The sequence below is a fragment of the Acomys russatus genome, chromosome 15 (assembly GCF_903995435.1).
Source record: "Acomys russatus chromosome 15, mAcoRus1.1, whole genome shotgun sequence".
NCBI lineage: Eukaryota > Metazoa > Chordata > Mammalia > Rodentia > Muridae > Acomys > Acomys russatus.
Genome location: NC_067151.1, coordinates 52,968,132 through 52,987,592, shown reverse-complemented (window position 1 = coordinate 52,987,592; position 19,461 = coordinate 52,968,132). Strand labels below are relative to the sequence as shown.

At 43.0% G+C, this 19,461-nt stretch overlaps 1 protein-coding gene across 6 annotated transcripts in view; it reads left to right on the top strand.

Annotated features, from left to right (window-relative positions):
* The window catches only part of Fnip2 (folliculin interacting protein 2), a 107,321-nt gene that overhangs the window by 27,627 nt on the left and 60,233 nt on the right, over nt 1-19,461 (top strand). For 2 of the 6 annotated variants that reach the window (XM_051157324.1, XM_051157323.1), the window contains exon 1: nt 8,438-8,723. The exons of the other annotated variants lie outside the window; for them this stretch is intronic. In XM_051157324.1, the coding sequence (XP_051013281.1) occupies nt 8,548-8,723 (176 nt within the window). In that variant the 5' untranslated portion in view covers nt 8,438-8,547. Of the gene's footprint in view, nt 1-8,437; nt 8,724-19,461 lie in introns of those variants that run through there. 6 annotated transcript variants of the gene reach the window in all.

Genomic DNA, 19,461 nt, shown 5'->3' with positions numbered 1-19,461 from the left:
AAGGCATATGAGGAAGTGCAGGGGGTTGTGACAAAATAAGGCTTACCACAGAGGTCCCCCTGCTGACCCAACGTGGCCAGAACTCAGCTGTGGTTGGAGCATGTGAACTGGTGCTTCTCAGCACTGGTGTCATATGACCCTGACCACATGTAGAGCTCTGCAGTGCATGCTCAGTAATAACGTGCATGTTGCAAAGTATCCATGGAGAAGTTAATTGTGTCATAGCTTTACATCCAAATAAAAGGGAAGTGGGGGTCCTGTAGCATTCTCCTTTGGGTGCATTCCCTAACATATTTTCCCCAAATGGTAAGATTCTGGTAGGAACTGTCATAGTGTTGACCATGGGTCACATACATGTATTCCCAGTACTTGGGAGGCGAGGTATAAAAATCAGAAATCCACACCTCTGCTTGTAACTGTGTGCCCTGCTCACATGGTTTTCAGGAAATGAGAACCCTGTGAATGATTCCAGACGTGATGGCATCAACCCAACAATAGGTTAGCTTCCAGCTCTCTAAACAGGACTGGGCTCTGGATGCCTTTGCTAAGGTCCAAATCTGGAGACAACCTGAAGACACCAGAGTTAAGCTTTAAAAAGTTACGTAATATTTGTTGCTAATGTTTTCCAATGCTTGATAACCTTTTTTAATATATTTATTTTATGTGTATGAGCGTTTTGCTCAAATACATGTCGGTATACATACCCACCATGTGTGGGCCTGGTGCCTTCAGGGGTCAGAAGAGGGCACTGAATCCCCTGAAACTGAGTATAGATGGTTGTGAGCTTCAGTGTGGGTCCTTTGCAAGAACAAGTGCTCTTAAACCCTGAGCTGTCGCTTTAGTCACCTGTCGATAATCTCAAAATTCTGTATGGCTGTCATTAATTTTATTCAAACAGAGGTTGGAAAATTATACAGAAGAAGACGACTGTAGTTTCTTTCTACAGTTTGAGATCTCTGATACTGGACCTTACAGGAAAACAAAAACAAATTAAAAGTCTATGCTAATGCTTGCAGGGAGGGCTAGTCATGTTTCTCAGTGCCTCTTGGCTTCAGTGATACTGCAGGTTTGCGACAACCTCTTCACAGCCTTCACTTGGTGCCCTTTTTGTGTGATAAGGTATGAGAACAAAGTAGTTATGGCCACAGCTTTGTCACAGCTCTTATCAGGGTCGCTGTTTCACGTGTCAGGCAGGGAACTCTTGCAGCCTTCTCCTCTCCCCTAATCTCAGCGTTGTCAGCAGGCAGGTAATTCCTCAGATAACCTTTGAATAGCATTAAAATAATAATAATAATAATGTGAGTAGTTTAAAAACTTCCCAAGATAGTCAGATGGCTCAGAGGCTGCTTGCCAGTAAGCGTCAGGTCCTGAGTCTGATGCCTGGAACCCACGTGGTGGAAGGAGAAGACCAGTTCTTGTAAGTTGTCCTCGGACCTCCACACATACTACTCCCCCACACTATAAATAATTACAAATCAACAGGTTTTTCTTACGCGTGTTGCATTGCTACTTAGTATTAAAGTCTCCAAATGAGAAGAATTCTGGAGTTTTATTTTTAGCTGTGTCTCTACACTGTATTGACTTAAATAAATATTAATAGTAATAATTATGATGAAGGGAAAAAAATGAAACCCAGTGTGAGCACAATTGTGCCCTTGACAGGGCAAGTGCTTTTTAAATGTTTACGTATTGGTTTTTCTTCTCATCGGTCTGTGCAATTGTATTGTCTCTGGTTACATCCTGTGTAGTACAGAATCAAGGGGTCATTTCTGGGAAAAAAAATTTCAAAATTGTTTTATCCATTTGTAAATAATAAATGCATGTTACTGGAGAAATAGAGAGTAAGTAAAAAGCAGCCCCAGTCTGGCTCCTTCAAGGCATGCTGATATTTACTACTTTAGTTTTCTGTCTAACAATGCACGCAATACCAAAGTGTGAACACAACTTTGTGAGTCTTGCTCTTTTTATTTAATGTTGTGGTAGGAAAGCTTTTCTGTGTCCTGGGTTTCTGTGAAGACACACTGGTCCTTTAGCTATTGAGTGTTTTTGATGGCTGCTCTTCAGAGTAGGGAGATGAGGATAGAAAATAACCCAGGTCCTAGTGAGGAACAATAGAGCATCTTTCCTGTTTGCTTTAGGAGACAGGGGCTCTCTAGGTAACTGTGTAGCCCAGGCTGGCCCTAAATTCACTGTGTAGCCCAAACTGGCCTTGAGCTCATTATGTAGCTCAGGCTGGGCTTGAACTTACAATCTTCCTTCCTTAACTCTCAGAACACTAGAGTTGCAGGAACATACCACAAAGTACAGCTTCAGGAACCATAGACCATCATGAATTTTCATGTAACTTAAAAAATATTACGATGGAGAATGACCCCAGAGCTTCATAGTGCTAAGCATGAAGTGTGCTTAAAACTTGAAAAAAAAAAGTCATAAGTGTGCTTCTTTGAAGTTAAAATGACAAAGCCAACTGACTAACTTTGTTTGCAATGGGGTGGAGAGAGAAAGGGTGGGAGGGAGGAAAAGAAGAGAGAACGTGACCAAGAGTGTCCTTGCTGAAGTGCAGTAAAGAGCCTGCACCCTAGCTGCCTAGGCGAATGCCAGGCTGGGCATGTCAAGTGGCGGCAGAGCAGGCATTCCACGGTGTGCTTGGCGGCTTCTGCACAGGGAATGTTTGCAGGTGAGCAGGGCAGGGTTCATGGCAAGTGCTTGCTGAGAGGCTTACTCACCCACAGAGCACATGACTGGGGCCTTGTCCTCAGCTAACTTAGAGCCCAAATGGTCTAAGTGGCAAGGGATTCAAGATGGTAGAAAAAAAGTTATATCCAGTGGTCACACCCAGCTGGGTAGCTCTTGACACAACAGTGTGAGGGTGCTGAGTGAGCCTAATGCTCACCCAGGAGCAAAGGTGCCTGTATTTAAGTCATGGTGGGGCCACTGACAGACCACAAGCTATGGCCCCCTCCCTCTCTCCCTTTCTTGCCTCCCTCCCTCCTCTTCTCATTCTTTTCTTCTCCCGCCTTTCCCTTCCACACCTTTCTCTGCTCTTCCTTGTCCCCTGCCAGTTTCTGATCCCCTCGTCCCCTTCCCTCTTGCCACCCTCCATCCTCTGGTCTTCTCAGGGTACTGGAAATTGCACATTCCAGGCAAGTGGGCTAGCCCTAGTTCTATGCTACATATTTCATACTCATCACATTTTTAATGTTTGAAGAGAGATCTCACTAAGTTGCCTAGGTTGACTTTGAACTCACTATATAGAGCAGGCAGGCCTTACACTTGTCATCCTGCCTTGGTGTCTTGAGTAGCTGTGACTACAGGCGTGCATAACCATGCCCAGCTATTCTTTCCTTTTTCTGTGTGTGGTTCTCCCTGTCTGCTAAAAGAGGACATCAGTACCACCCACTTCCTGTGATTGAGAGAAACCCAGAGAACAATTCCCGGCATGCAAAATAAGCAGTCGGTGAGTCTGGGTATTATCTGTATCATACAACTGCGTGTGTATGTGTTGCCACATTTCCTGACTGCCATGCTTGTCTGGCGAGCTGAGATAGGTATCACGTGTGTTGTGACAGCTAGTGGGTGGTGTTATTTATTACACACTGAACTGGCGTTGTGAGGATGGGCTGCTGCTGTTGAGTTGCTAGGTTCTGTGTGCTACCTCCTGTCACATTTCAGACCAACTACGTCACATTCCTGAATCTGTCTCCGAAGTCCTTTTCCTAAAGCACACTATAGCAAAGAGCTCTTACACTTCCTTACCTTAACTTGCTATAGCCTAATGAGAGGTAGGTAGCTTTCTTTCTTTCTTTCTTTCTTTCTTTCTTTCTTCCTTTCTTCTTAGGGTCTCTTGTAGCCCACACTGACCTCAAACTCCCTACGTAACTAGAGTGACCTTGAACTTTGGATCTTTATGCCTCTACTACCTCTGGAGTGCTGGAATTACAGTCCTGGGCCATGGTGTGTTGGGTTTTGTTTTTTTCTTGAGACAGGGTCTTATGTAACTCAGATGCTTGCTGGCATCATACGTACTTACTTTGTAGCCAAGGATGACCTTGAGCTGCTGTGTGTGTCTCTACGTGTGTGTGTACACGCTTTTAGAGGCCAGAAGTCAACATTAGATGTCTTTCTCAGTCACTTTCTACCTTATTTTTGGGGTGTCTGCCACTGAACACAGAGTTTGTTTATTCAGCTGGACTGTCTGTCAGGCCAGCAAGGCCCAGGCACCTTCCTGTCTCTGCTTCCTCAGTCCTGAGATGACAGACAAGCACTGCAGAGCCTGGCTTTTGTAAGGGTGCTAAGGATGGAGCTTAGGTGCACATGCTTGCCCAGCTAGTACCCTACTGACTGAGCCATCTCTACAGCCTTGACTTTCTAACTCTCCTGCCACTCACTTCTCAAGTGCTGGTTTGCAGATGCTACCACACCTGGCATTCCTTTTTGCAATTTCAATACACTTCATTCTGAATTATAATATATAGAAAGTTACATAAACAGCACTTTTTAATACTCTCATGTCTGCTCTTGAATACCAAATTTTGAAAAATTACAGCTGTTGCCATCCCTTGTCAGGAGATGGGAGAGATGGCATGACACAATGAAAGGTTGAATGTGATACTGTGTCCTACGGTTTGTTTGTTTCTTGTAAAGATAATGTGAATTGGCAGAGAAGGATCATTTAAATAGGTTTACTAGATGTGGACACTTGGCAGGGCCTGTGCCAGGTTTTAGTTTTTTCTTTTCTTCTCTAAGGAATTTCTTAGTTGCAGCTTTTGAGTCAGGCTTTAATTATGTATTGTCAGCACTTCTTTGCCTTACAAAGCATGAGGTTAAAGAGATGAAAAAAAAAAGCACCAGCACTTAACTTGAAACTTCCATGCCGTTAATGCTCCTCACTCTACATCAGGTGTGGAAGCTCACCTTCCCCTAGTGTCCAGTCTTACATGGAGGTGGTCCTGTAGTGATGTACTAAGTGGTCTGTGCATAACGGGAAACAGTGTTGTGGGTGGTCAGAGATTCTGATCACAGGCAGCAGGCACATGAAATACTTTTGCTATCTACGTGATATGCTGCTAACTGATAGAAACTTGCTGTTCTGCAGGACCACTTCAGTGCCCGGGACTTGTGAAGTGGAAATAGTACTACAGCAGCTTAAGCAGCCGAGAGGCTGGGACCGCACTCTGTGGTAGAATGCGTATCTAGCATCTGTGAGGTCCTGGTTTCAAGCCCACCTTTCAGATGCTGCAGGGCTTCATTGGCTCTCCCTCCATACTCTCTGGCCCTGCCTCCTAACAGCTCCTGAAGTTGGCTGTGCTATGACCCAGCTAGTGGCAGCAGCAGAGCTCCAGGCAGTGTACTGACTGCAGCTGGGTTGTGGGGTCTAACCAGTGACTGGGGACAGTTTCTAAAATAGAGCTTTAGGTGATTCTTTGTTTTCTGTAATGTGTGGATGAACTTTGTAAGGAAAATAGCGAGGTCCACCATGAATAGGGCTACAGTGATAATTGAAATATGTGTTCAGTATTTCAGGGTAGGGTACCCAACATGGGTATGCGCCACAGTGTGAGTACCTCTGTATGGGGATGAATCCATTTCAGGAGAAAGATGATTTAAACAGCAGAGTAGGTCTTCCATTCTCCCCCCCCCCCCCCCGCCCCGGTCTACCCTGTATTCACTCTCATGTCTCAGATACAGTTGTTTTTATTTACTGCACAAATTTGAAAACTTATTTAAATGTAAAGCAATCGGGAGTAGAAAAGAGGCTTCGAAGTTAAGTATGCTAGTGTGGTCTTGTATTTTATTTTATCAGGCTTTGAACTATAGAATTAAGGATTAAGGAACACAGTAACAGGAGAAATGTCACTTTCACATTTTTGTAAGTTTCGATGTCCTTTCTCATACGATATGATGTGAGTCACACTGATTGGAGTGACCACAGTATCACTTAGTCTCTGTGGGAGCTTTGTAACAGAGGGAAGGTGTACAGCTTAACATGCAAGCCCCATCTCCTGGGAATGGACATCAGACTGTCACAGAGGCACACTGCTTGCTGCAGGGAGATTTGTGTCAGAGCTTTAATGCAAACGTGGAGTGCTTATTAAGCCAATCAGAAGTGTCAACTGGACACCTACCAGATGTAAAATCTCTCTGTGCTACCAAGGAGAATAGCAGTTTTTATATGCTAAGAGTCTACAATCTATTAAATACTGTAAAACACACGTATTACAGGAAAATAAGCATGTAGTAGGTATTAAAAGTGTGCTTAAAGTTATTATATAGACAGATTCAGAGAACAAAGGCTTGAGTCATCAGGAAGATTCCCGTGGCAGAGGTACAGTTTCTGTTTAAGGAAGTGATTCTTAGGTGTGCCATTCCTTTAGTTTCTGTTTAGGAGGGTCCCGTGCAGATGTAGTCAGATCCTTATTTCATTCCAATGCCATTTGTAAGCATGTCTTTCGTTGTTGTTCTTTTTGTCCATTATTCCTGTTTTAAATTATTATATATATGACTTGGGTAAGGGATAAAATGTATATATTTATGGCATCTGGAATTACTTTGAAAATACCAACATTATAGCTACTACTAAGTATGTGTGTAAGAAGTTTTGAAAAAGAATTTAACGATATCTGGGGGCAGGGTATAGCTCAGTGGTGGGCTAGCATGTGTCAAGCCTTGGGCTCTATTTTAGTACCCTTTCACACACACTTTTTTAAAAAAAAGTGTTTTGTGATCTTTCCTTAGATCCTAGTTAAGAATCTGATACAGATAGAAGTTTAAAGCCAAAATATCATTTACTTTATTATTATTATTTTTAAGACAGAGTCTCCTGTGATAAGACTGGATGTGCTTACCACCCCCAGTGTATGAGGTGCTGGGGTCTGAATGTCAGGCCTCAGGCATGCTGGACACTCTACCAGATCATCCCCCAAATTAGTTCTTTATACAAAAAGTGAGGTGCATTCCCCCAGTACTTCTGTGTGGAGTTCAGGATTTGTGCCATTTTTAAAGTATTGTCCCATCAGTCTTGAACCTGTCCTTCTATTTCAACAATAAGTTTAGTCTGAACATCAAATGACTGGGAGACACTGATTTAGTCCTTAGTAGGCCATTTGTGCCTCCAAGTTACTTTGTCCCTTAAACTAGAACTATATTTTTAATAATATTTGAATTTTCTCTGTTTAAAAAAAAAAAGTTTTAGGAAGCTCAAAGGAAAAAGAACCCATGACCAGATTGTGGCGTGTAGTCAAGCTTTAAGCCCCTTCCTAGAAAAAGAAATTTCACTCTCTCCTAATCTGGGCCTGTCTTGATACCATCAATTTAGCACTTGCCATAGAGGAGACAAATTGTTGTCATAGGTGTGTTGCAATCTTGATTACTTGGGGAATATTTCTTTTCCCATTTTAGGGGGCTTCCTGTCTCATGTACAGTATGTAAAGTGTCTTAAGGCAACTGAGGTCCATGCCTGGCATCCTTAGTTTTTCTTACATTAGTGGAATGAAATGTAACTGCTTGTATAAAGATACATTGAAGACTAACTAAGACCAGAGAGCTAGCCAAGGGCTCATCAGGCCTCAGGGGTAGGCCCTGTGCTATTTCCTTCAGCCTAATTCTGGGGAAAAGGACTCGGTGCCACCCTGTTGTTTGTTTTTAGACTTGACCTGTGTTTCGGGGACCCGTAGTTTTTATTCTAAAAGGAAAACATTTTCTCCATGGACCCCAGGCTCAAATTTATGTCATAACATTCTCAAGTCCAGGTGGGCTGTGTTGATGTCCAAAGCCAGGATTGTTCTAGGGTTCCTGTAATTAATGGCTTGAATATGCCCAGGAATTCAGCACAAGAGTTAGGAGGCCTTTAAATATCATTGGTCTCTCGCCATTACTCCCCCAGCCCCACTCACAGGGCGGCAAGAATGTGCCCCTACCCTGCTTCCCATCCCTCTCATGTCTCCTTCCGTATATTAAGATCTACATTTGACTATTGCTGGTAGCCACCCTTCACTTGCTATGGATGGAGTTTTGCAAGGTTGTGGAGTAGGAACTGTCAGCTGACACTTACTCACATGAGAACCATTAAGAGAGTGGTGTGGCCAATGTCAGAGCAACCTTGCAGCTGAAGGTTTACCCAGAGCCACATGAGCTGGGCTCGTGACTAGTGAAGGGAGGGCTGCATAAACTCAGCTTGGGATGCAGATGGTGTGAGTCAGTGCAAGCTGCTGGACCTGTTGCGCGCACTGGAGTACAGGCTAGGGAGGGGCTTGTGCTTCTCTGCTTTATTATGGGTTTACTGAGAGTACATCCGCTTCCAGAAATCATCCTGGGCTTCATTTACATGATGAATGAATGTCCCTTTTTTTAAGCTCCTAAAAGAGGAAGTTAGTAGTAGCTTGTCTCACGTGCTGTTCAGGGAGGGAAATAAATGATCTTTCGACTGGAACTGCTGCTGCTTCTGGTCGCTGCGGCGGAATATCTCTCAGATAAGGAAGGAGCTTCCAGAGTGATCTACGCCACACTGGTGGTCAGGATCAACTGAAGAGCATCTATGTCCCTCAGAAGATGTGTGGTGGTACAGCAAAAGCTACAAGCTGGCCACTGGGCCAACAGGAGCCAGCCAGATGTGTGATCGATGCCACTTCTGGTGCTGGCAGGATTTTCAAGACACTCGCACGTGCGAAGATTCCCAAGCGTGCCAGAGGAGGAAGGGGCACGGAGTCCGCAGTGCTAGACCACAGGTTTGGACATTAGTTCTGTTTCAGTCTGGGAGGTACTAACCTCCCTAGACTCTAAGAAGTTGTATTGACTTGAGTTGTGGTTTCAAGAACGCACTACATAGGAGCGATGTGGTTATTGGTGGCTTGTGGAAACAAGCCCTTTCCTTTGTAGGAAAGATGTAGGCACGGGTATCCTTAATGGCTTTCTGTTACCATCTCACCTTTTTATGCTTCATTTCTTCTGCTGTTTCCTTGTCTGCAACCTTGAAAAGTACTGTTTGCACTTGTAGGGTAAGCGTAAAAGCCCTGGGTCCCAGAGGATGGGCCAAGGAGCAGCATTACGTGGGCCAGGTCTGTGAGTGCTGAGGCAGGCTCCTGAGGGAGAACTTGGCTTTACTCTGAAAAATGCCTTTCATGAGAAGGATGTATTATGGCCAGCTACCCTGAGTAGTAAGCTTAGCCGTCAGGAACACAGTTGGACGTGCTCTATTTGCATCCTTTCTGGTTACTTCATCTACCTTTTTTTTTTTTTTTTTTAAAGATTTATGTACTTTATTTTTATCTAAGGGCGTTGTGCCTACATATATGTCTGTGCACCGCTTACGTGCCTGATGCCCATGGGGGCCAGAAGAAACCGCTGGATCCTCTGGAACCGGAATTGCAGGTGGTTGTGAGCCACCATGGGGTTTCTAGGAACTGGATCCAGGTCGTCTGGGAAAGCCCCCAGCGCTCTTAAACACTGAGCCCTCTCTTCAGCTCCTTTATCTACTTTGGAAGAATTAATTTCTCTAGTAGTGGAACTTAACTGAAACACTTTGTAAGATTTTACTGTGTATTAAAAAAAAAAAAAAAAAAAAAAAAAAAAGAAAGAAAGAAAGGAAAAGAAAATACAAACTCTTTGAAAATTGCATTTCACTCCAAAATCCTTTTCTTAACAAATCACTTTATTAAACAACCTGGTCTGTGGACTGGTCTGGAACTGTAGTTACAGACAGTTGTAAGATGCCACGTAGGTGCTGGGAATTGAACTAGGGTCTTCTGGAAGACCAGCCAGTGCTCTTACCTCTGAGCCATCTTTCCAGCCCCACCAAAGGTTGAAAGCCAAAAGTGAAGTTCTGATCTCATGATTAATGTAAAAAGTAAATTTCTAAATTGATGGAAATTTTTAATTGAAAATTTCTTGGGTGGGCATGATGGTTAGGTGGTTAATAGTGCTTGCTGCTCTTGGAGAGGACATGGGTTTGGTTCCCAGCGTCCACATTGTGGGTCACAACTGTCTTTTAACTTTAGTTCCAGAGGATCCAATGCCTCTGCATTTTATAGGCTGCTGTATATGAACCTGGCGCACCTACATACACCCAGCCCCACATACATACATATAAAATAAAACAATAAAATACTAAAAAAAAAAAAAAAACTTTCTCAACATCATCAGGTTTCTTTCACAAAACTGTTTCTCCAATGAGTATATTTATTGGTTTAGTTAAAAGAAATCGAGATGCATGTTTGGGACAAGTCTCACTGAATGGCCCAGGCCAGGCTTATCCTGCCTCACTCAACTAGAATATAGTTTCTGTCCTGCAAAAACCTTTGCCTTAATAAAACGGTAAGTAGCCCACTGCAAGATAAAAGTCCAGCACAGTGGAGAGTTGGAGCTGTCATTTCACAAGTGTTAGTTCTCATGTTGTTTGTTCAGCAGAAGGGGCCTGTTCATACAGCAAGAGGTAATGAATGACGTGGAACATTAGAAAACTGTAAGGATGTCCCTTCTGTATTGTGTTCTTATCAAGAAAGCAGAGTTAAGTGGTAGGGAGGCGGAGCCGTGCCTCTAGGAGCTGGAGCCACAGGCCTGTGGCTTTCTGAGTCTGAACTCTTACTGCTAAGCTGTGGGGTAGGCTCAGATTGCTTTAAAAAGTCTTTCCTGGGGGCTCTAAGCTGAAGCAATAGGACATTCTGTCTTGTTCCAGATCCCCAAGTTGTTATTTGGGTTGGCCATCCACACACAATAATACCATATTTTCCGGCATATAAGACAACTTTTTAATCCCGCAAAATCCATGCCAAAGTCTGGGGTCATCTTCTATGCCGGGTACTTAACCTGCAGCTTGCTTCCCTTTGCTTCATATGTCCGGCGCATATAGTGGGGGGTGTCGTGGCAGATGCAGGGAGGGAGGAGAATGTGAGTGTGTATTGGCTCTCTACCAGAACCCACCCGTTAGACCCGTCAGAGGGATGTGCTTCTTTGGGTTGAGTGTGGAGCGTGCCTTAAATGGGCAGTGCAGGCTGACACTGGCTGTCTATCCGCATTTAATAAAGTGCCTGTCTGTCTGTGCCCTGCCTGCAGATAGATACATGTCTTAGTATGCTGTACAGCCTGAGCGTTGGAAGAGAGGTAGTCTTTTACGGCAAGTATAGTCCAAACTCTGTATTTTAACTGGAAAAATTGGGGTTCATTGTCTTATATTCCCAGATGTCTTATACTCTGGAAAATATGGTAACTTGAATCCTGCCAGTGTCTTTAAAACTTGTAAAAGACAAAAAACAAACAACTCACTTTGTGTGAGCCAGTGCATTTCAACCTTTCAATAAACTTGCTGTTTTGACAGGATTTTAATCGTTTTCACCTAGATATTACTTTACATATAATAGAACACTTTGCAACCTGTTTTTCCTCCTTTAACTTAGATTTTCATTCCTAGTGCTAAAACGCCTAAATGTATATTTTCTGTATTTGAGTTTTGAGCAGTGATGACTTTATGATAAAAACATAAATATATTTAGAATGATCTAGCTGGACTCAGTTGATCCCATCTTGTTGGCAACATCCAGAGGAGCATCATGATCAGGAGCCAGTTGAACATATGTCTTCTCTCCAGGCACTAATCTGACTTTGGTCACATCAGCTTTGAGCTGTTTTTGTTGTTTGGTTTGGCACTTGTTGACCCTGACACTCACAGTAAGTACAAGTGTGTCTTCTGTCTTCATGGCTGACTCAGTTGTCAGGGGAACTTAGTAGCTCAGTGGCCAACTTTGTTTCTTCCAGGGGCAGTTTGGGCTGCCTCCAGAACACAAGTGTCTTGGTCCTTTGGGAAGATGTGTGTTTGGAATTCATTGGAATTCATTTTGGGTCAGACCCATTGCCTTATCCACTCTCTTCCCCTTCCTACAATCTCAAAAATGCATGTGTGGGCTGATAAGTTGACTCTGCAGATAAAGGTGCTTGCTGTGAACCTTGTCAACCTGAGCTCAGTATGTAGCGCTCACATAGTGGAGGGGGAGCACCGACTCCCATAGATAGTCCTCTGACCTCCAAATGGGTGCTATGATGTGCATGAGTGTGTGTGTGTCTGTTTGTGTGTGCGCGTGCGCGCGCGCGCGTGCGCACGTGTGCGCTCTTTCTCTCGCGTGTTTGCGTGTTTGTGTGTGTGTGTGTGTGTGTGTGGGATACTTGAGAGCCACACAGACATAAATAAATAAAAATAATGTGCTGGTTTCCAGAAGTCATTTTAGTGCCCTAGCTAACCTGAGGGTAGTTGTAAATTATTGACAGGAGCTTGCGAAGTTGGGATCTGGCCTCCAAGTGCTCACTGCTTTCTGTTTGCTCAAGTCATGTGGCAGTCAGAGAAGTGTCCAGCTCACTTTTTGCTATTAGGTACTTTAAATCAGTAGTTTCAGGTCCTAGTTGAGCATATTGATAAGCTGAGGCTTTTTATTTACTTATTTTAACCCCTTCATGATTATCCAATTATATGAAAAAAAAGAAAAGAAAAATCCAGTAAGTATAATAGTCAGGTGGTGTACATAGGTAGCACTGGGCCAGTGACTGCCAGTACAGAAAACAGCCCAGTGCAAAAAGGTACGTTGTGGTATCTCACTGTGGCTCACAGGTAGGAGTTGTCCTCTGTATCTTCACTTCCATATTCCTTTGTTTTTGTAATGACAAATGGTTCATGGAATTCCAGAATCAGTATCAACAAAAGCTGTGTCTTAAATGGCTTGCCAATAAAGAATTCCTTTCTAAAACTCCGTTGAAATCTGGCAGATTTACTGCATTCTGTGTGTGTGGTATAGCTTTCTAGTAGTTGTTTCTAACCCCTTTCTTAAAAATGTAGATTGTAGCAAAGCTGCTGATAAATTAGAATTTTTGAAGTTTCAAGAATTGAGTCTTGGGACTGTTTACCAGCTGTATATAAGAAACACTCTCTCAAACGTCAGAGAAAAGTCGGTCTGGCTTTGCCTTGTCATTGGAGGGAAGAGGAACTGAAATAAACGCTTTAGAGCCAATTGTGCGTTGCAGTTTCAGATCTGCAAGTTTGAGTTCAGAAGAAATTGTATCCTACAGGGTGGGGGCTGGGAGGAACTCAGGTGGGGCTGGTGCTGTACCTGGGCCATGCCCTGCATCCATCCCCAGCACCAAAACCAGACTACACTAGGATCAGCAGCGTGGTGGGGATTAGAGTCATTGGGTGAAGACCATTTAAAAGGAAAATCCATAGATTGTCTGAAGCTGCTTAACAAGTTTCCTTTAGTGGACTGTGTCATGGGGATAAGTGGACTATAGTCTGGAGGATTACTGAGTAGGAGATGCAAAACCAGTTGCAGATTTAAAGACAGATGCTCAGGTGACACACTACAGACTTCTGAAAACTTGCAAAAGACCATTAAAAGAAACCGTAAGTGTAGGCTCTAGGCGTGGGAGTATTTTTTCACTGGGTTCTGCACATGGAAACTGTGAAAACCATTCTATTTAATAGGAAATGTGTTTGTTGGACAGGTTGAATGGAGTGGGTAGAGAAAACAAAACAAAACACAAGCAAACAAATGAAAACCCCAGCCAAAGAGCAGGCTGCTGTCTGTCTGGCATTTATAACAAGTTTTCCAAGCCTGCTGGGTGTGACTATTTCAATGTTGAACGCGTCACAAGTCCTGCCCTTCCTGCACTCCTTCCCTTTCCACTGTTTTATACGCAATAAGGAATGCTCTTTTACCGACTGATGGAGTAAATTCCCGCTGGTTGATGATTCTGAGTTGGGGCTGTCCTCTGAGGCTAAGTGAATACAGAAGGAATGCTGTGGTCATTTGATATTGCAACAGTTTCAGGAAGTTTTCCTCTCTCCCAGGACTCATCCATTGCTAGGAGAGAGTCAGAGCAGTACAGATGCAGGGGATCCTCACGGAAGCAGACAACTGGCGTAAGCTTTGTCTGGGTATTATTTTGATAAGCCTTGATGATAGCTGGCAAACCACTTGTTAGTCACCGTGTGTAACCCAGTCCCGAGTGACCGTGTCCCTTCATCACTGTGGTCTGCAGGCCAGCCACTGGGCAGATGCTGAAGCATTTCTGCCTGATTTCCTGTGCTGAGCTTGGGTGCCTTGCTGGACTGCTCCCCAGCCCCTGGCTCTCTGCTCTCATCATTCCTTTTGTGAGTCAGGCTCTGGTTTAGCCTGTCCATTGTTTCATTATTAGCAAAAGCTGGTTAAGCGCTGAACAGTGAGCAGCAAGCCCTGGTGGTGCCTGCTTCAGAATGTAAAGGAACCCCACACCACACTCAACCTCAGGGCAAAACTAGGCAGGACATAGAGGTCCCGTAATCCCCCTTGCCTCTACACACCAGAACCTTCCTCAACATGCTGTGCATTTGCATAATGGCACGTTATCACCCAGAATCTGTCATTCATATTTGTGTTCACTCTTCATGCTGTGCCTTGTTAGTTCTGACTGACATTCTAATAGAGTAGTTTCTGTGCCCTAGAAATCAGCTTTATCTGTATATTCCACCTTCTCTCTAAATCAAAACAATCTCTCCTAGAATGTCATTTGATTGGAATCTCACAACAGACAACCTCTTAAGGTTGGAGTCCTTCATTTAGCAATATTAGCTTGTGGCCTTTGCTGCCGTTTATGCCATTGGTTTGGCATTGGGAATGTACAATGAGCTCAGAGCTACAACCTCCTTAGCATAAACCTCCAGGTCCAGTAATCATCAAATTGTTCAGCAGTCCTCTATCCTGCATTTCCAAAATCTCAAAATCTCTGAAAATCCTACAAGTGCTCTGAACTGTTATGAAGCTGTGTATAATATTTGTATTTAATATTCATCTAATGTTTGTATTTATTTAATACTTATATTCATATAGTCATCACTTGGGCTGTCTGATGCTGCTAATACTCTGAAGGAGGTATTATATAATATATATCCATGTTTCTAAAATCTAAAACAAAAAATCTGATTTCTGAAACATCTGGTGCTCAAGAATTCTGTTAAGGGATTGTGTATCTGAATTCGGTTATGAATCATGCTTCACAGAAGTTACTTTTTTGCCCAAGCTTTCTTTTTCTGACAAACTTGTAAGTCACATAAGGCACCAGGTTGTGGGAGAGCTCAATGCCAGACTGAGTACTAAAGGCAGAGTTCTGGTTAAAAACTGTGGAGGCTGGAGTGATGGCTCAGTGGTTATGAGAACACACTGTTCTTGCTGAGGACCAGAGTTTGAATCCCAGTACCCATTATAATACCACTTACTAACTCCAGCTACAGTGAATCCAACACTTTTTTCCTGGCTCTTAGGGTTCTTGTATGTATGTGTACATGCACATAAATATAAAATTATAAAAAATCATTTAAGCAAAATGTCCCTGCTCACTACAGTGAACATTAGCATCAGGGCCTCTGTTACTTGTCCTGTGGATCCACAATGTGAATTCAATCTCTGAGTTTAGACATTTATCTCTAACCTGTCACTGTGGTTAATTAGTTACTTAAGAAGCACAACTAAAGCTGGCCCACGCCTGTAATCCCAGCACTTGGGAGGCAGAGGCAGCCGGATCTCTGAGTTGAAGGCCAGCCTGGTCTACAAAGCAAGTTCCAGCACAGCCAAAGCTACACAGAGAAACCCTGTCTCAAAAAACCAAACGAAGAAGAAGAAGAAGAAGAAGAAGAAGAAGAAGAAGAAGAAGAAGAAGAAGAAGAAGAAGAAGAAGAAGAAGAAGAAGGAGGAGGAGGAGGAGGAGAAGAAGAAGAAGAAGAAGAAGAAGAAGAAGAAGAAGAAGAAGAAGAAGAAGAAGAAGAAGCCACACTAGTTGATTTCAACATTTTTCATGGTTTCATGGTGCTTGCATCCAGTCAGCTGTTCTGACTTTGCATGAAGAACAAGGCCTGGTGTGCACTTTCAGATTTCAGGTGTGGTTTTGCTTCTATGCCATGCCATGCTGCTGTGTGATGCTTATTCTTTCATTCCACACTTACTGTTTCTAAGCATTTCAGAAAGACTATACATGACATATTCTTAAATGTGGAAAAATTGCCACCAGCTTTTAAATATCTTTGGGTGAGATAGCAGGAGGATTCATTTAGCAGAGCGTTTTGCAAAGGAGTTTCTGTACTTAGCCTTGTGTGAGAATGGCAGTCTTGACCACAGACAGCACGTTAGTGGAGGAATTTTATGCACTTTCTGTGAACCAAGGTGTCCTCGCGCCTTAATGGTATTTTAAGGAAAGTAAGAAGAGAAAGTCACTAACTTGGAGACGACTTTTTCTATGAACAGTCTTACTGGAGGTATTAACCAATAAAAGTACATGAATTCCTAATATCTTACTGCCTTCTGTGTGTGTAATTTTTTTTTTTTGAAAAAAATAGCTTACTGCTGGATGGGAAATAGTGAATGCTTTGTGCTAATAAGATGAACTATGATTGCTCCTTCAAAAATAGTTTTCCCTTTTCCTCCACACCTACTTTTCCCCTTCCAGTTAGAGTCCTTGTCTCCTTTCTTTCTTTCTTTCTTTCTTTTTTTTTTTGTTGTTGTTGTTTTGTTTTATTCTGGCTGGGGTGCGTGTGTGTGTGTGTGTCTGTCTGTCTGTCTGTCTGTCTGTCTGTCTCACTATATAGCTCATTTTCTATATATAACCCTCAATGTCCCTAGTCTCTGCATTGATTAGTGGTGTGTGCTACCATGTTCTCAAGCAAACTTTCTGAGATTTCTGTGTTGTAAAGATTTTGTTTGCATGTACACCTGTATACCAGAAGAGGGCATCAGATCCCAGGATAGATGGTTGTGAGCCACCGTGTGGTTGCTGGGAGTTGAACTGAGGACCTCTGGAAGAGCAGATAGTGCTTTTAACCGCGGAGCCACCTCTCCAGGCTAGCAACTGTATTTTTAAGAGAGAGAGGAGGGAAGCTGTGAGGGTTGTAAATGAACAATGGTATTCACGAGCAGCTGGCCTAGGTCTTTATGATACAGTAAGTTTTATGGCCACAGAGATCTCGATGTGTTTACTACCTTGTTCCTGTGCCTGGGATACTGTTTGGCACACAGCACACAGGCAGGAATTGCCTGTTAAGTTGACGAGAATCTATGAGTTTGTTGTTCTTCTTACTGCTATTTTTGAGACAGGGTCTCGCTGTGTTGCTCAGGTTGTCAGGAACTGCTGATGCTCCTGCGTCCTGAGTGTTAGGACTGTGGGCACGGCTGTGTGTGTGTACCCCATCCCTGCTTAGTTTGCTTTATTTGACAGTTTCTTGGATCATTTAAAGTTCCCTATCATATCTGACTCTTTAGTATTGACATTGTTGGATCACAAGACTGCCTTAAATTCTTCATATGTGTTTACTTTGACTATATAGTATTGCTTCCTTCTGTTGAGGCCAAGAAGGGAACTACAGAACATGGCTTCTGACCTGGGCATACTATGCCACTGCTTATGTTAGAATTGTAACAGATTAAACACAAGGAATTGAGTTGATCTTGTGGGGACATAGCAGATCATGTGCCACAATGTACATATTGGCCATTGTTTTCCTTGTGAGGGTGATCCTCCTTGAAGTCCCAGATGTCCTAGGGCGGTGGTTCTCAACCTCCCTACTGCTGGGACTCTTTAATACAGTTCCTCATGCTGTAATGACCCCAACCATAAAGTTATTTTCGCTGCTACATGTAATATTCCCACCATTATGAAACATAATATAAGTATTTTGAAGATACGCATTTGCTAAACGGGTCTTGGTCCACAGTTTCAGAAGACAGGACGGAGACAGTGCTACTTCTGGCCTGAGCATGTTTTCCATGCCTAAGTTCACATCTCCACCTAAGAGCGTGTCATTCTCCTTCTTGAAAACTTGGAGTCAGCACATCATCACTTAGAAAATGAAATACACATTCTTTGGCAGAGTATGTAAGGTCCATATACGGCATAAACCAGCTTCACCGCCTTATTTGGCTCATGACTCTTCAGTAGAAGACACACCTAATACTCCCCAAAATTTGACAGAGTACCGTTTGCTTTTCTGTTGTTTGTATTCTGTCTGCAGTGGTGGGACTTTTCTTGTACATCATTTTCTGTGCCTGTGTCCAGATCTCCTCCTCAAGAGGACTAAGGCACGAGGCTGGCCCCATTCTAGTTCAGCATGACTGCGCCTTAGCTTGTACAGCTACAAACTCCTTATTCCTAAACAAACAAACTCCGACTCATGGGTCTGACTCATGGGTGCAGGAATTAGGACCCCAGCATATCTTTTTGGGGAGGCACAGGGTGGGGGAACATGGTTCTAGTCATAACATAGTTTTGTTATAATACAGGTGTATATCTTACTTAATCTTTTTGTTGCTACTTTGGTTTGTACTAATATTTGTAACAGGGTCTTGTTGTATAGCCAAAACTGACCCTGAATTTTCCTGTCTCTGCCTCCTCATGTAAATTTCAAAGAGAAGTGTTTTCTGCACCTCGTATCCTTTGCACTATTGCTGTTGTTACCTTTCAGGGAAATAATTCATGCTTTAGTTACTTGCTTTGTGCTCTTGGTGTGCAATTTTAGAAATAAGGCATTCAAAGCAAACAGCATCATGAAGTTAGCTTATTACCTTTTTAACTGTGTGTGTGTGTGTACACGTCATGGCACACAGTAGAGGGCAGAGGACAACTTGAGGGAGTGGGTCTTCTCTTTCCTCCATGTGGGAGTTGGCCTATGTTATCTCTTTTTTGTAGGTTATTCCCCTCCCTACAGATGCTGCCTCAGAGACCTACACCAAGCTATGAATCAGGCAGAGCTGAGGTCTGACCCCAGACCTGACCAAAGAACCTCATTACCATACTTGGATATAGTTTCCTCTAGGAATATTCCAGATGGCAAACATCAAGATGATGATTGGATATTAAACCAGAATAACATTCATATGGGGAAAGAATATAATTTTTCTTCTTTTAATGAAATATTTTGAAGACATTTCAGTCTTTTAAAAAAAAGCTGGACATATACATCTTTCTCTTTTTCCTTTATGTTTTATTTCCTTTTTTCCCCCCTTAAAGTCAGCGTCTCACTCTGCAGTCCAGACAGATCTGGAAATCACTATAGGTCTAAGTTGGCCTTAAATTTGCAATCCTTCTCCCTCTAAAGTGCTGTAATTATAGCTAAATACCGTCACACCAAGCTCCTATTGTTTTCAATTGTAAAGGAATATGAGTTTAATAAAATGTTATGATCGTTATTGAATTTTAATCTTTCTAGAGATATTGTCTTTAGCCTGACTGAAATTTAAACTGAGGGTCCTCAAGGATTGCTTTGTAAACTTTTCCATTTTGGCAGAGTGTAATTTTATGAGCAAATTTGGACTGTACAAGGTACTATAAAGAGACTAAATCTCTTTCTCTCCCTCCTTCTCCCTCCCTCCATCCCTTCCTCTTTCTCTCTCTCTCCATCTCTCCCTGCCTCTCCCCCTTCCTCTGTACCATCCCCCCTTCCTCCTCCTCCTCTTTTTTTAAGACAGG